General features: G+C 50.1%; 1 protein-coding gene across 1 annotated transcript in view; it reads left to right on the forward strand.

Moving 5' to 3' along the window:
* shdb (Src homology 2 domain containing transforming protein D, b) overlaps positions 1 to 16,086 on the forward strand; it is a 27,335-nt gene extending 11,249 nt beyond the window's left edge. Inside the window, exons 5-7 of the mRNA XM_030372877.1 lie at positions 7,938 to 8,112; positions 10,127 to 10,246; positions 14,306 to 16,086. Coding sequence (XP_030228737.1) covers positions 7,938 to 8,112; positions 10,127 to 10,246; positions 14,306 to 14,492 — 482 coding nt within the window. The 3' untranslated portion in view covers positions 14,493 to 16,086. The remainder of the gene's footprint in view (positions 1 to 7,937; positions 8,113 to 10,126; positions 10,247 to 14,305) is intronic.
* Positions 16,087 to 17,500: the final 1,414 nt, after the last annotated feature.

The following is a 17,500-nucleotide window of genomic DNA, read 5'->3' on the forward strand; positions in this document are numbered from 1 at the left end:
GAGGGTCGGCTGTTAGCCTGTTGAGCCGTCAGGGACTCTCACGGCTCCAGTGATCCCTTCTCTCTTTGACGTCATTAGGAGCCTTCAATGTTCCGGGTGCAGTAAAGGACGCGTTGTATTGTACAGTAGGGTGCATGTTACAAGGTACTCTAGAGTATGTATTACAGAGTACAGTCGAGTACGAATAACAGACTACAGTAGAGTACGTATTACAGACTACAGTCGAGTACGAATAACAGACTACAGTAGAGTACGTATTACAGACTAGTAGAGTACGTATTACAGAGTACAGTAGGGTAGATATAGCAGGGTACAATAGAGTATGTATTTCAGGGTACAGTCGAGTATTTCAGGGTAGAGTATGTATTTCAGAGTAGAGTATGTATTTCAGGGTACAGTAGAGTATGTATTTCAGGGTACAATAATAATAATAATAAATGAAATTTATATAGCGCTTAATATGGTACTCTAATAGAGTATGTATTTCAGGGTACAGTAGAGTATGTATTTCAGGGTACAGTAGAGTATGTATTTCAGGGTACAATAGAGTATTTCAGGGTAGAGTAGAGTACGTAATACAGGGTACAGTAGAGTACGTATCTCAGAGTGCAGTAGAGTATTTTAGAGTACGTAATACAGGGTACAGTAGATTACGTATCTCAGAGTACAGTAGAGTATTTTAGAGTACAGTAGAGTCTGTATTTCAGGGTGACAGCCTTAATGACAGCAGCCAGTGATTCCTTGAAGTAAGTGGACACATTCGGCCGAGAGAGATCGGCCTGGCAGTCGTTCTACACCAATCAGTGAGCTAATTAAAGCCAACGTCTCATTAGTGAGCTGATGGCCCTGTCTAATGAACAGATGATGAGTGGGGGGGGGGGGGGGGGATGATGTTGGTCGGAGGGGGTTCTTGGAGGTTTTTAATAATGGCGTGCATGAGTTGCCTCGCCGAGACTAAGCGTTTCTTCCGGCGTCATCGGGGGAATTTGGAAGACAATCAACACAACAACAGAAGAAGAAGGAGGTTTGAAAGGAGGAAAAAAAAAAGCTCACCTTGGCTTACCTAGTTGCCCTTGAGCAAAATACCCCCCCCCCCCCCCCCCCCCCCCACCCCGGTGACATTCACTTACAGACTGAAATGCTGTGAGGGTAATTTAAATTAGGTTCATTAATGGTTTGCTCCTTGTAAATAACGTTTGTATATTAAGTGAATAGATAAGTGTTAAGCTGTGCCCTGCAGGGACGACACATGTATGTGCCTCTGTTATCAGCAGACGACACGTATGTTTGCGTGTGTACGGATGGTTACTTCTCCATCAGTGTGGGTGTCTCTGTGTGTGTGTGTGTGTGTGTGTGTGTGTGTGTGTGTGTGTGTGTGTGTGTGTGTGTTTTAAGCCAAGACATGTGTTGGCATGGTAACGGACGTGTGGGTAATATAAGGACCAAAAAGAGGAGATCCCTGTTTGGAGTCAGCACTTGAGGCAGACCCCAGGGCCTTCATCCTGGCCTCTCCATCAATTGACTGACACTAGAGAAGGACTGTTACCCCCCCCCCCCGCTCTCTCTCTCTCTCTCAGATCCCCCTATCTCTGTTGATCGCCTTCCCCTCTCTCATTCTCACTCCCCTGTATTTCCTTTCTCTCTCTCTTCCCCGATCGCCCGCTCCTCTTGCTCCTTCAGCGTTGAACCGTTACGGGCGTTAATGAAAAGTCTTGTCCTCTGTGATTCCCTCTCCCACTCACACTCACACTCACTGACACACACACACACACACACACACACACACACACACACACACACACACACACACACACACAGACACAGACACACTGTAAATGGGGAGGAGAGATGCAGGGGGAGGGGTGATAGGAATGGTGGGAGGAGGGTGGAGGGGTGAGGGTAGGGGGGGCGGGTGTGAGGGCAGGCACAGGAGGCAGTGAGAGCGGGAATGGAAAGGGAGCTAATGCCCCACTTACAGTAGGGGACGGGTGGCGGGAGACGGAGAGGGCGAGGTGGGAGAGAGAGATCGAGATAGGGAGAGAAAGAGAGAGCCATGCACTCTCTCTCTTTCTCTCCCTATCTCGATCTCTCTCCCCCCCCTCAAGAGAGAGAGGGATAGAGAGTGGCAGGCACACCACAAGGGAATTGGGTTATTGAATAGTAAATGAACACATGGCATCCCAAAAAAAAAGACAGACAGTGATCGGTGTGACAGGTTGAAAGACAAAAACAGAATACAAAATGTGTGCATGCGCAAGAGGAAATGAAAATAGATCCGGATGCAACATTGTGAAATCTCTTGTTTCAACCCAAAAAGAAAATCATAGTTCCACAGGGTGAATTCACAGCGGCATTCGATTCTATAGACGAATAGGGGATTTGTGTATTGGGGCTTTTATTCCCGTGCTGACGCTGGCATAAGGTGCTGATTGTCCGCCCTTGGGGAGCCCGTTTTGCTCAGCATAAGGTCTTTGTGTTGCAGAGAGCAGACCCGACTGCCAGGGCTCTTACAGAGGCAGATGCCTTCGTGAATGGCTCTAATGAAGCCATCTTAATGTCAGATATAGGCTCCTCCTCCTCTTCCTCTTCTTCTTTCAGACAAGGCTGTCCAACGGACTCCGTTGGAACCACGGCTAGTTATCTGTCAGTCCATTTGATGTGGGATCAATAGGCAGAGAAAAGCAGCATTGTCGCTCGCACCCTTTCAGTCTGGTAATTACCGGTAATTGTGAACAGGTGTTGTAAACCCCCATGCATAGGATTAGGCACGGTAACATGTGACCCAATTTCTCTCGCATGTTTTTCCAGAGTGAGCCATGCAGATGGAAAATCTATATTTTTCGTCTGTTTTGCAGCGAGTGGGCGTTTTTAAACCGGGGAAGAAGGTGAATCCGCCTCATTATCAACGTGGGGCTCCTCAGACGTTCCGAGCGAGCGCCACACCGCGTTCTGCTGACGGTTAAAGCAGAATGGCCCCAGCCCCCATACGCTGAACATCCACAGGTGTCCATTACACACAAATAGGAGGCAGATGTTCCGTTGTGGTCGAGGGACATATGGGCGTGGGCGTAGGCGTGCGTGTGTGTGTGCGTGCGTGTGTGTGTGTGTGTGTGTGTGTGTGAGAGAGTCAGTCTCTTTCTTTTTTCCAAACGAGGAGCACAGATGTGTGTAAGAGCCCTAATAGTTGAGTGCGTCAGTCCCTGTGAGTCCTGTGTGTTAAGCCTGTCCAGGGATGCTTGTTCAGGGTTAATTATCCACCAGCCACAGATATAGGTCACGGCAGCGCACCCAGGAGGAGGTACCTGGACACAAATACAAAACGAATACACACACACACACACACACACACACACACACACACACACGTCATCTTTTTAGTCTATCAACAAAAACGGTCAAGCAGATTGCACCGGACAAGCGTGTTCAGACGGTGCTGTCTCCAAAAGCTTCTAAAAAAAAACCATGGTTTTGCATACAGTCTGGGATCCAAACACACATTGAGTAGTCATCGAAACAGTGAAAACAAAATTCTCTTGGACTTTTGCCCATCATCGTGTGCTTGCCAACACCTGCTCTTATCTTTTGAAAAAAAAAATCCTCTACAGATTTGTTGATGAAATTTATTATTTTGGCTCAGTCAGTGGCGCAAACGTGTCTGTCTGTCTGTCTGTCTGTCTGTCTGTCTGTCTGTCTGTCTGTCTGTCTGTCTGTCTGTCTGTCTGTCTGTCTGTCTGTGTGTGTGTGTGTGTGTGTGTGTGTGTGTGTGTGTGGAAGAGAAGCTTGACAATTTCATGTGATTTTCATGCACCTGACAGAACCATTTTTAAAGAAATCAAACCTCTGCTTAATACAGAGACAGACGCAGCTATACACATGATGGTTTAAAACCTACACACAAAACCCTGCTTACAAGTAGCCTGGTGTTAGCATTCAGCTAAACCATCCGACAAAATGACTATTACAGACTAGCACTTGCTAACTCGTGCATCATTGGCCTCAATGGGGGTGGAACCCCTACCACTGCTGGCCCTAAGGCCACGCTCTCACCGTTGAGCTAGACAGGACCCCCAATACAGTGCAGTATGCTCAGAGAAATGACCTTGGATCCTGAGTACAATATGTGGAATCCCCGCCCAATAGAGCAGACACCAAAACACGAGAACTAAACCAGGGCTTGGGTGTTCTTTTGAGAAATGTTCCCACTGCTCCGAAGAACGTAAATAGCAGTTTTTTTTTCGATTCTGAGAGCGATGATCTGAAGATCTGTTTGCATTCCGCCTCTCTTTATTTTCAACGGGGGGGGGGGGGGGGGGTTACATTCGCAACTGTCCCCTTGTTGTGGTGAGTCTGTCTGGGCTTGGCCCGGGACTTTGGCGTGTTTGGGCTACCAGGCGGGCTGCCAGGTAGGTGAGCCACGCTGGTGTTCAAGGCCACTGCACACACCCCCCCATTACACAAACGTGTGTGTGTGTGTGTGTGTGTGTGTGTGCGTGTGTTTGTCTGTGTGTGCGTCTGTTTGTTTGTGCAAGTGTGTCTCTCTCTCTCTCTCTGTGTGAGCTTGCCTTTGCGTGTCTCCGAAGCGGGGGTGCCAAGCCACATTTTAATCCTGGCTCTGGCGGAGGTGCGGCCCGCTCCAGATGGGCCCATTGTGACGAGCCGTGCATCAATAATTCACAGGGAGCCGGAGAAAGTGGCGAAGTGTGTCTGCCTGCTCAATAATTAACCGGGGAGGGAGGGAGGCATGTATGTTCAGCCTGGGTCTCTCTTAAAATGCCCATTCAGGGGGGCCTTTGATGTCCCCCGACCTCGGGGGTCTTTGGATTTGTCCGCTCATTAAGACGTCAGCCCCCCCCCCCCCCCCCCCCCCCCTCGTCAGTCCCAATCCCTGCGCTGTATTTGTTTTGTAATCTCCTCTTTGTGTGTGTGTGTGTGTGTGTCTGTTTTTGTGTGTGTGTGTGTGGAGTGTGTGTGTGTGTGTGTGTGTGTGTGTGTGTGTGTGTGCGCGTCAAGGGGTGGTGGTGGTTGGGAGGTGTGAAACAGAGGGAACTTGCATAATGCATAGGCAGGTGTGTGTGTGTGTGTGTGTGTGTGTGTGTGTGTGTGCGTGTGTGTGTGTGTGCGTGTGCACATGTGTGTGCACGTGTGTGCGTGATACGCCGAGGCCGCGACAACGACAAGAGCAGAGTGAGGTAGCCCGTCCTGGCAGATAACGGGCTATTCCTGGGTTCCTCTTGTCACACACACCGTCACCGCCGTCGCCCTCCACTCTCTCTCACCGCCTGCCCCTAAGGAGGGTCCGCAAAACGCAGTGCTCCACCCGAGCCCGGCTCCACCCTCCACAACAGCAGCCCTCTCAACCTCTCTCTCCTGTTCAAGGTAGTCGGACGGGTGAGGCGGGGGGGGGGGAGGAGGAGGAGGAGGTGCTGGAGGCGGTGTGGGAGGGTGGAGGTGATGGAGGCAGTGTGGGAGGGTGGAGGTGCGGGAATGAGACGCTGCATCCTCGGCCCTCACTGGTCACGGCGTGCCATGCAGGCCCGCGGGCCACGGCACTGGGCAGACATTCCTCACGTCCCCCCCCCCCCCCCCCACCCCACCCACCACCCCACCCACCACCCCACCCACCTCACCCACCGTCTGCGACCCTTTTTGTGGATGAGTTCAAAAGGAGCATCAATAATGTAGCTTCTAACCTCCGCTGCTCCTGACTGCTGCTCGCCGTCTCCTCCCCTCACCTCTCCTCCTCTCGCGCTGTCGGGCGGCGGCCGGAACCTCTCCGCGTCGGCCGCGTTTTTATGGCGTTATTATCGGCGGGGAGACGGGGCCGTGCGGTGCCTTTTTTGAAATGTGTTTTATGACGGGAGATGTATTTCACGAGGGCCTTTCAAGAGAACTCTTCGTCTGCGTTTCCTGCGCTGCACTCAAGCTCAGCCTCACACTCAAACACACACACACAAACACCGGGAGAAACGCACACAGATTCACACACACGAAGGCACACACACAGAGACGCACACATACGCAAACACACACACACACACGGAGTCACACACGGAAACACACACACGAAGACACGCACACACACAAAGAGACACAAGCAAACACACACACGGAGACGCACACATACGCAAACACACACACACACGGACGCACGAACACGCACACAAGGAGGCACACACACACAAAGACCCACACATTCACAAACACTCGCACACGGAGACGCACTTATACGCAAACACACACGAGGTTGCCGCCCTGATGTTTCTGTTTATTCATCCTATTGGAAACCTTAGAAAATAATTGCGCTCTCATCTTTCCTTAATGTAGCGACAAAAAGAGGTCAAACTATTGAGCTTGAACATCTGAATGAATAATTAAATCCAGTTTGAGAAATATTCTCGTCTGTCTGTCTGTCTGTCTGTCTGTCTGTCTGTCTGTCTGTCTGTCTGTCTGTGTCTCTCTCTCTCTCTCTCTCTGTAGCTCTCTCGCTCTCTAGCTCTCTCTTTCTAGCTCTCTCTCTCTCTCTCTCTCTCTCTCTCTCTCTCTCTCTCTCTCTCTCTCTCTCTCTCTCTCTCTCTCTCTCTCTCTCTCTCTCTCTCTTTAGCTCTCGCTCTCTAGCTCTCTCTCTCTCTCTCTGTCTCTCTCTCTCAGGGGGAGGGGGGCCGTCCAGAGTATGACCCCTCCTCCATCAGAGAGCGAGTCACCAGCCCTATGTCTCAGCCCCTGTCCTCCTCCCCTTCATTGTCCCGCGCCTTTACGTCCAGCGACCTGCCTCTGACCCTGGCTGATCCGGCCGGACCCCCAGTTACGCCACCCCCCCCTCCCCTCCCCCATGGTCGCGGCTCGTTGATGCCTGACACCCCTTTTGTCTTTTTTAACAATCGTAGAAACACAAACACACACACACACACACACAAGGCACGCTCGCACGCATGCACGCACGCACGCACACAAACTCCTCCTTTTCCTCCACGGCAGATGTGTGCATCTGGTTTGCGGGGTTGAGTCCCCTCTTGAGTTTGTGTGTCTTCCAGTCAAGGAAACGATTGGCTGCACGGAATCTGTCGGCTCGCCTCTCTTCCCGCACAACATCGATGGACGCGTGAGCTCCGGGCGTTCACAACAACGCTGATTATGACGATGACGCAGATTGTCTGTTGTTTGTAGGTCGGCCATCAGGGCCCGGGTCGCGGACGCTCTGCTCCGCCTTCTGTCCGGTCTCACTGCAGCGCTGCAGGGGGCCTCTGTGGCGTGGGGAGCTCTGTTGTGTGCCCGTCTCTGGATCTGACGATTAATCCCTTCTCTTCTGTGATATTGCTCTGCAAATAACGTGACTCACTCTTTCTCTTTCTCTGTTTTGTCTTTCACTCCCTCCCTCTCCCTCGCCCTCGTTTGTCTTTCACTCTCTCTACCTCTCTCTCTTCCTCTTGTTCTCTTCCTCATTCTCTCTCTCTCCCCCCTCTTCATCTTTCTCTCTCAACCCCTTTCTCTCTTCGCCTCTCTCTCTCTCCTAACTCTCTGTCTCTGTCTCTGTCTCTCTCTCTCTCTCTCTCTCTTTCTCTCTCTCTCTCTCTCTCTCTCTCTCTCTCTCTCGTGACACTCCAAGAAAACATATCATTTCCCATGAACCGTCCCCCAGGAAATTCAAGGATTCATTCCCGTTAGCTTGTGTAGACCTGCACTTATTACCGCCGGAAAAGGAAACCTCTTGTTCTGCAAAGTTTGTTATCTAATATCTGAACAGTCAGAGAGCCTCCCTGTATGTCTCTCCTACGACGTAAGGCCGGTGCTAGTCAGGCCAACTGGGGGCCCAGCAGGGCACTCCTCCTAGCTTTCTAAGTGGGTGGACGGATTTAATAATGATCTCTCTCTCTCTCTCTCTCTCTCTCTCTCTCTCTCTCTCTCTCTCTCTCTCTCCCCCCCCCCCCCCCCCTTTACAGTTCAGTTCGACGGTGCCGAGTGGGACCGCTCCCCACCGCCGACGGATCGGTTGCGGCCCCTGGGGCCCAGGCACAGCCCGCTGGCAGGCGGGGGGCTCAAGTTCCGCATGCCCCAGGAGAGCCACACCATGATGGGGGAGCGAGTGGACCCCGGCCTGCCCCTGGAAAAACAGGTGTATGTATTGTAGGCCCGGGTCGGGGTTGTGGGCGGCGGGGGGGGAAACGCTAACGATATCGCCGACACGATGGAGGCTGTTGACTGGAGGAGGGGCTCTGCTCTCGTCTGGCGCTAAACGTGCGCTCGGCAGCGCTTGTGGAATCACCAGTGGTCAGGTCGAGAACTAATTAAGACGGCTCGTGTAATTTGAAACGTTGTAATTTATGTGGCGCATCCGCACACATTAAGAGCAATTTCACTAATGAAATGCAAATGTGCCCAATTCCCCCGGCCTCCGAGAACAAGGTGCAGCAGCACGCACACATGCTCACGCACAGCAAAACACAGATAAACACGTAAACACACACACACACAAACACGTGCACGGTTTCGTAGTAGTTCCTTATTCTGCCTCATTAATCTTCAATTGTCCCTGAGGGGCTGTTTGTGTCTGATTGAAGCACTCGACTTCAGAGCTCAACAAAACAATGTGTCCTAATGCTGAAGCATAGACTCCACTAACCCCAGCTACCCTGCCTATAAACTACAGTCTAATGGGGTTTCTTATGGTATACGAGACCTTGTGTTGTAAAGCCCTGTGTGGTTGCTTTTCAGCACTATGGATAACATTGAAACACATGTAATTATCAGGCTTTCATGTAGTTTATAGTTCAATGGTTATTTCCCTTTAAACGGGATGCAATTTTGGAGAAGGGGTTCTCTGTTATTATTGCTCATATAATCATGGGCTGATTTGCCCGAGGAGAGGAAGGCCCATCACTAACGCTGCTAAATGTCAGTGTTTAGCTAACGGAGACATTTGTTGGAAATGTGCGTCTTTTCTTCGAGACCTTGATTAAAGTGCTGTGCAATCATACTCAATACGTGCAGCTACTCACTATAGATATGCTACCAAATCTCCTCCTTGCCATACAAATACAAATATATTTGATATTGTATATAAAAGTATAATCCTATCAACATTTTTCAATTTGCTGGAATCCTTCTAAATCGCTTGTTTCTATATTGTAGCCCTAAAAATATACTTATTTTAAGAATTTTTAAATACTCAAATGACTCTCACTTTTTAGGTTATATCTTTATTGTTGAATGCACTTATTGTAAGTTGCTTTGGACAAAAGCGTCTAAAGCGTGCTAAATAAATGAATTGGGATGTAAGCTTTGTGATGTCCTCATCCTCATTTGTGGTGTCACTCTGAGCAAATGTAATAATATCATTGATGCCCCAATGGACTGCATAGCAATAGAAGGACATATATTTAAATAGACGACGGAAAGATAAGTGGACTATATGCAAAAAATTTAAAAGGTGTATTGAAAATTGCGCATTCAAACATTGACTGGATAGCGCTTACCGGAGCCCAGGTCAGCAAAACTCTTTGTCAGCAGAGACATACTCCTTAGATAGAGTACAGGTACCAAACACGGAGCACACTACCCATCGAACTGTGGGGAAGAGAAGATGAGGTCTGAGATGAAGCGGGGGGGGATATAGGGTGTAACGACAACGGTGATCAGGGAACAAACGAGGAACAGGTTTGAGTGATTCATAGACTGGGGGCATGCATTGTCGTTGACACTATAATATAGAAATTCAATAAAATAATTGTAAATGTTTGAAAGGTTCTGCGATTGCCAGACCGAGTAGCGATTAGCATCCACCAGCACACAAATGAGTGTGTCGCAATGCGCATTCGTTCACTGGGTGATGAATACGTCATCGACAGATTTTGATGGGATTAAAACGTTGTGTGTGGCAGGCGGACGCACACGAACTTCAGAAGTCGGCGGGGGCGGTGAGAATTTCAATCAGATCTGAAAAGTGGGTCAAGGGCCGAAACCTTTAGTAAACTGCCATTGTCGACTGTGTGTGTGTGTGTGAGTGTCATTGTGTGTGTGTTTTGTCTGCATCAGGCTCTGAAGGGACTGTTTAGTGACCGTGTGTGTGTGTTTTGTCTCCATCAGGCTCTGACAGGAATGTTTAGTGACCGTGTGTGTGTGTGTCCTTCAGATGGTACCACGGAGCTCTGACCCGGTCCGAGGCAGAGTCTCTGCTGACTCTGTGTAAGGAGTGCAGCTACCTGGTGAGGAACAGCCAGACCAGCCGCGCAGAGTACTCCCTCTCACTACGGTAGGGCATGCACACGCACACACAGACAGGCACACAGACAGACACAAAGGCAAAAAGACACACACACACACACACACACACACACACACACACACACACACACACACACACACACACACACACACACACACACACACACACACACACACACACACAGCCCTATCTCCATTACTGCCATGTAATGGGGTCAGGTGGTTGGGCATCACCTGAATCTCTTTCCAGTCTGATTGAATACAGATGTTGTGCTCTGTGTGTGTGCGCATGTGTGTGTGTGCGTGTACTACTGAGCTAGCATCTCATTCGCCGCACTTATTCATCTGTCTCTCTGTGCTCTTATTCTGCAAAAAAGAAAATCTCTCTCTCTCTCTCTCTCTCTCTCCCTCTCTCTCTCTCTCTCTCTCTCTCTCTCTCTCTCTCTCTCTCTCTCTCTCTCTCTCTCTCTCTCTCTCTCTCTCTCTCTCTCTCTCTCTCTCTCTCTCTCTCTCTCTCTCTCTCTCTCTGGCTTCCTCTCCCTATCCCTGAACTTCTACCGCATTTAATATCGTGGAGGTTCCAACTCTCTCTCTCCTCGGTTCAACTCAATTCCGACCAACCGACCAATACTGCTGTCCTCATCAGATCTCCTCCTCGCTAGTAATTACCAGCGTGATCCATAGCCTCCTCCCCCCGTACTCACCTTACCGTCGGGCCCCTCCTCCGCCGTGGCCTTTTCCCCGGGCCCCGGTGGGCCCCGTCTAAGTGGCAATCAGGCAGGTAGAGCACACTTCAGAGCACCCATCAGCCTCCCCCTAATCACTAATGAATATGAATGACCTTCTGGTCTGTGGTGGGGGGGAACAGACGATGGGGAAGCGAGCCAATGTATGGGGTAGAGAGAGAGAGAGAGACAGAGAGAGAGGGAGAAAGAGAGAGGGAGAGAAAGAGGAGGAGAGGAAAAAACATGGCGAGAGAGAGAGGCAGGGAGAGAGTGGGAGGCGGCGAAGAGAGAAAGGGGTAGAGAAAGAGAGCGATGGAGGAGGAGAGAGGAAGTGAGAGAGAGAGAGAGAGAGAGAGAACAAGAGAAAGAGAGAGATGGAGGAGGAGAGAGGAAGTGAGAGAGAGAGATGGGGAGAGAGAGAACAAGAGAAAGAGAGCGATGGAGGAGGAGAGAGGAAGTGAGAGAGAGAGATGGGGAGAGAGAGAACAAGAGAAAGAGAGCGATGGAGGAGGAGAGAGGAAGTGAGAGAGAGAGATGGGGAGAGAGAGAACAAGAGAAAGAGAGCGATGGAGGAGGAGAGAGGAAGTGAGAGAGAGAGATGGGGAGAGAGAGAACAAGAGAAAGAGAGCGATGGAGGAGGAGAGAGGAAGTGAGAGAGAGAGATGGGGAGAGAGAGAACAAGAGAAAGAGAGCGATGGAGGAGGAGAGAGGAAGTGAGAGAGAGAGAACAAGAGAAAGGGAGAGATGGCGAGAGAGGGAGAGGGAGAAGGAGGGAGAGAGAAGCCAGTGAATGTCACCATGATGTGCTGACATACAAACAAGCTCATGCATTACTCATCGACATGGATAGGGTGACAGTGTGAAGCACGCACGGACACAAACGTGAACTCGTTCTATTCTGGCCGCAAGGTCACAGCGAGCGGCCCTGGCTTGCCCATCCAATGCGTGTGTATTTGTGTGTGTGTGTGTGTGTGTGTGTGTGTGTGTGTGTGTGTGTGTGTGTGTGTGTGTGTGTGTGTGTGTGTGTGTGTGTGTGTGTGTGTGTGTGTGTGTGTGTGTGAGAGCGAGGAGGGAGAGGTGTGTGAACTCTCGTTAACAAGCTGATTCTCATCCTCGTGCTACGAGCCAGCCAGCACGGTGTCTCCCACTAAGGCAGGTGTGAATGTGATGTTAAAGCTGTAGTATAAAGCGTTCAAACACACCGTATGCATATACTTCGACTCAGTAAGCCTTTTACAACCCCCCCTTCTCCCTACGTCTACTCTCTGTCTACCAGACAATTTATGCACACATCGTCCGATACATTTTGAATACACATGTTGTCAGATCAGGGATGAGGTGTTTAGTCATATTGTTTCAAAAGATAGGTGATTTTCTGACTGTGTTAAATCTAATTTATTGTGAGTGCCTGAAAAATTACGTAATCAAGGCCCTTGCACATTCATACAGCGTTTTGAATTTGAAGCTCCTTTCATATTAATCACTATCTAGTATTGCCACTATTTAAAAGTTTAGCTCTTGCTTTATCCTAAGTGAATTACAGGCATTTGTTGACATACATGATGTTTTCATCAGGGAGCAGGGATGCTTCAGGGCTTCTTCCCGGGGTTGTGGAAATCGGGGTTCAAACCCTGAACCTTTTTGGCTGGGACCTCATCAATTCGAGCCAGTTCCCCCACACTATCCCGTCCCAATGATAACGACGAATATAATGCTAATGTAATCACTGGTAATGTTTCCCTGAGCCTGTTCCTTCTTAGATATCATTAGCCATCGTGCTAAGCGGCTAATGGACATTATTTCCCGAGAGAGCTTGCGGGTTGATGGAGCCCGGTCACTGGGCCCCGACTTCATCATGGCCAGAGTAGATTAGGGAAAATGACTCCTATGTGTTTTTTCAAGTCGGCAATTGATTTAGTTTTGGCTGATATTTCCAAATGCTGTGATGGGAGACGCGATTGTGTTCATCGTCTCACGAGTTAGTTAATACATGTGCTTGTATTAGTTTGGTTTTTTAAAACAGGACAATTCCCCCGAAGCGGTTCTTGTACAGCGTACCATGGCGCCATGGCGGCTTATTGTTTTCTTCATAAACACCAATGAATGAACGTGACGGAATAAGTGATTTGGCGGCGGGGTAAAGAAAGCACACATCAGACACGCGCGTCTAACCGACTCGAATATTTATACGCGTTGGGGGAGACTCGAGTGATCAAAACATTCTCCCGAAACAAGTGGGGGCGGGGGGGGGGGGGGGGGGGGGGGTGTTTCTCTGAGCGCATCAAGGGAGCTCCGAGCGGGAACGCGGCCGGGTTCGCGTGTCAGCGGCGCGCAGCGGGCGCACGGAGAACAGGAAGACAAAGTACCCGGGTGTCGGGGCGTCTCGGCTGCCCTGGAGGCCTGCTGTCTCGCTCATTGTTTTATTTGGTTTACCAGACTAATGACTAGACGAGGGGATACGCGCCCATCTCTCCCTCTCTAGGAGGCCTACCCCCTGCTTCTATAATTAGACTGAATAACTTCAGCTTTTTAATGGCTGAGACATTCTTTCTACCACTGTTCCTCTTTCGGGCCATCTCTCTCGGCTCTCTCTCTCTCTCTCTCTGGGCTCTCTCTCTCTCTCTGGGCTCTCTCTCTCTCTCTCTGGGCGCTCTCTCTCTCTCTCTGGGCTCTCTCTCTCTCTCTGGGCTCTCTCTCTCTGGGCTCTCTCTCTCTGGGCTCTCTCTCTCTCTCTCTCTCTCTCTCTCTCTCTCTCTCTCTCTCTCTCTCTCTCTCTCTCTCTCTCTCTCTCTCTCTCTCTGGGCTCTCTGGGCTCTCTCTCATATATATATACACCCTCTTGCTCTTCGCTCTCAATCCCCTCTCTCTCTTCCACTCTCTCTGTAACCACCCCCCGGTGTGTGTGTGTGTGTCTCTCTCCGGCACGCTCCCATGCTTCACCTCACTCTCTACCAGTATAACTGCCTTTGTCTCTTCTCATTTTCCATTATCTGATTCATCCAGCGTCGCTCCCTGCAGTGTGTTTTAAACACCCTTCTTTGCGCTATAAATTGTGACACGGCGTTAAATCCTGCATGATAACGTGCCATAAAAGTGCAAGGGAAGTAGTCCGTAAATCCAGCGCTGTCGATCCCACTGTATAATCACGCTCGGGGAAGAAGTGCGCCGTGAATCACGATTGTTTTGAGCGCCTTGCTTTCTTGTTTTATTCAGCCTCCCTGCCCCCTCCCTCTTCTCTTCCCCATCGTCTCTTTCCCTTCTCCGTGTCTCCTCGCTCATCCCATAACTTACTCTTCCTTCCCGGTCGTAATCCTCACCCACCTCTCTTCTTCTTCTCCTTTTTTTGTTTTTTGGTCCCACAGGAGCTGCCAAGGCTTCATGCACATGAAGCTCTCCCAGTACAAGGACGGCAAGTACGTGTTGGGCCAGAACAGCCCGCCCTTCGACAGCATCCCCGAGGTCATCCACTACTACACCACACACAAACTGCCCATCAGGGGTGCGGAACACCTGTCCCTGCTGTTCCCCGTGCTGGTGCAGACGCTTTGATTGCCACCCCCCCCCCCCCCCACCCCCCCCCATCACCAGAACTCATCCTGCACCTCTGGGGGGGGGGTCACTCGGTTCGCGATTGGACGAATATGACCTGAACTCGATTGACGATTTGAATGTCTTGGATATGGGGCCCATCGTGGAGAGGGGAACCCTCATCAGCCTGGCCTCTCTTTCGGACCGGACCACTTTCGTTGTGTTCTCTTAACGCATGGACGGGGTCTTGCCAGTGCCCTCCTTCCCGCCTCACTCCCAACTCCCACACTGCGGTTGTACCAGTGCCAAGTGTCTCCAGTGTCCAGGGAAATCAATTCCCGTGCAATACAATACCGGAACGTTAAGGTCCGTTTCGCTGTCTTCGCTCAACTTTCTAATGATGCGCTAAGGAGAGGGACTTCTTCCTATAGGCTTGCTGCTTTATCCGTTCGCATCCAATGTACCCGACGGAAATAAACGAGGAAAAGAGTTTTGTAAAGGTTGTGGGTCGTGAAATGTTTTGATTCCCTTTTGAAGAGTATCTGATGTTGGGGCTCGATGGAGCGCTAATACACAAACAGATGTATTAAACAGCATCGAGATTTGCAGAGCCCCCCCATAGTGTTCTCATCGCTTGTTGTGGAGCACATTTATGGAGCCTGTGGAACTTATCCATTTATCCATTTCAAATATCGAAGGCTGATTTCCAAACAGGACCTAAAACTATTGGCTGAATACGTGTTTATTCAAAAAGAAAGCTGCCAAAATTCGCCATTGTTAATTTTTCAACCAAAAACTCCCTCCCTTAGCACAGCTCTTTGGCACGTGCCCACAGATGGTATTTTTTTTTTTATATGTTGACGTGCTGCTTAACGTCGAGGACCTGCTTGAGCCGTCCCCTCATCGGGTGCCCTCTTTCAGGTCCTCACACTCCAGTGCTCGTACATGCGTTGACCGCATTGACCGTACCTCCTCCTCCTCCTCCTCCTCCTCCTCCGACCCGTTTACTAGTCGCCTTTCATCCCGCTTTCGCTCGCTGGTCTGGGAAGCGGCCGCGTGCCACTGAGGGCACCTTACCCTCACTGACCCCTCGGGGGCCCCGGGAAGTGCTCCATGAGACCGGGGGACCCCAGTGAAGAGGTGCTAATCTGGAAACACCGATTTATCCTCAACCGAGGAACTCTTAGAAACCCTCTGAATGTTGGCCAGCGTTTTACGATTTCTTTTGAAAGTGTCTTTAGATCCCGAAATCTGGAGCGCCCAATTGATTACACGCTAGTCCCACTCCTTGACATTGGGGGTTTTGTTTAACCGAGGGGTGTTCTATGAATTGGATGATGCTGCGTCCTTTCCATGGATGGTGGGGGGGTTGTCTCAAAGCTCGTCCCCTTTCACAAATTATGTTTGCAAGCCGTCGACTTAAGTTATGCCAAAATAGATAAGGTAACGTTCCGGTTAATTTATCCGATATATTAATATGCCTGAGTTGTGTGTCTAAACTGTGTTGTTTGCTCGTTCTACGGTACTAAAAGAAAAGAAAAAACGTATTGCTGGGTCCTTGTTTTGTTTGGAGCAGTTCATCTTTGAGTAAAACAATAAAGTGCTTTTATCTATTCCCGATTTCTATGTCTTTGTGCCGTTATGGCTCTGGGGATTTCTGATGCATCTGTTCTCGTTTACTATAATAAATACTAAATGCCGGACCACCCCGATGGGCTGAATGGAGAACAAAGGTTTGGAATAAATAAAAAAAAACGCCTAATTCATGTACTCCAATGCGTAGGCACACAGAATCACACACACACCTCTCCCTTTCACTTTGTCTCTCAAATACAGGCTGTCCTCCAGCCCTTAACAGCAGGGTAGTGGGAGGGAGAGAGAAAGAGTGAGACACGGGGGTTGGTTGGGGGGGGGGGGGGGATCGGAGTAAGCTGAGAGGGTTTGGAACGGCCTCATTATTTGGGGTGCGCTACATTGAAAGGCACTGGGATTGCTTTCATTACGCTGCCAAATTATATATTGGTGGCTCATTACCCATGTGACAGAGAGAGAGAGAACCTGGTTATCTCTTCTCTCTCTTGCTCTCTCTCATGTGGTCTCTCACTCTCACGCTCTCGCTTTCTCTCTCTGACTATTTCTCTTGCGCTCCCTCTCTCTCTCTCTCAAACTCGCTCTCTTTCTCGTGCTCCCTCATGCTCTCTCGTGTTCTCTCTATCGTGCTCTCTCTCTAGCGCACTCTCGTTCTCTCTCTCGCTCTCTTGGGCACTCTCGCTCTCCCTTGTGCTCTTTCTCACACTCGCTCTCTCTCTCTGTCTTTCGTGCTCTCTCTCTCTCTCTTGGGCTCTCTCGCTCTCTCGTGCTCTTTCTCGCACTAGCTCTCTCTCCGTCTCTCGTGCTCACTCTCTCTCTCGCTCTGCGCTGCGGAGAAGAGACAAGGAGGAAACATTTAGAGACAACGGCGAGAGGGGAGAGAAAGAAATAGACTGGTGAGGGGAGGGTGAGCTGTAGGTGCAATTTTCACCCACCCCCCCCATCCCCGTCTCCCCTTGAAAAAGAAACCAAAAGTCTGGTGTGTGCGTGTGTGTGTGTGTGTGTGTGTGTGTGTGTGTGTGTGTGTGTGTGTGTGTGTGTGTGTGTGTGTGCGCGCTTGCACGTGTGTGCGTCTGTCTGCGACAGCCAGCGTGTGTGAGGGATGGCGGGGAGCTCTGTAAGTAAAAGAAAGAGAAAGAATGAAAGTGAGAGCGAAGCCGTATTCCCTATTCCCCAAACAAGGCTCCCTGGGGTGGACATGAATAATGTCGGTGGCAGCATAGAAACGCACAATCAAATAAAAACAAGGAGGCACACAGTCCCAGGCTGGCTTTGTCTGGCTCCTACCTGCGTCGGCTGCTCCTCTGGGCTCCGAGTGTTTCTTCTTTGCTTTCATAGAGTGTGGCCCGTCAGTGTATGAAACTGTAATGGATAGGATATAAGATTCATGAGGGGGTATAGAGTGTTGGTCGAAACAAATGCTGCAACGGCAGCATGCC

The sequence above is a fragment of the Gadus morhua genome, chromosome 12 (assembly GCF_902167405.1).
Source record: "Gadus morhua chromosome 12, gadMor3.0, whole genome shotgun sequence".
Classification (NCBI taxonomy): Eukaryota; Metazoa; Chordata; class Actinopteri; order Gadiformes; family Gadidae; genus Gadus; species Gadus morhua.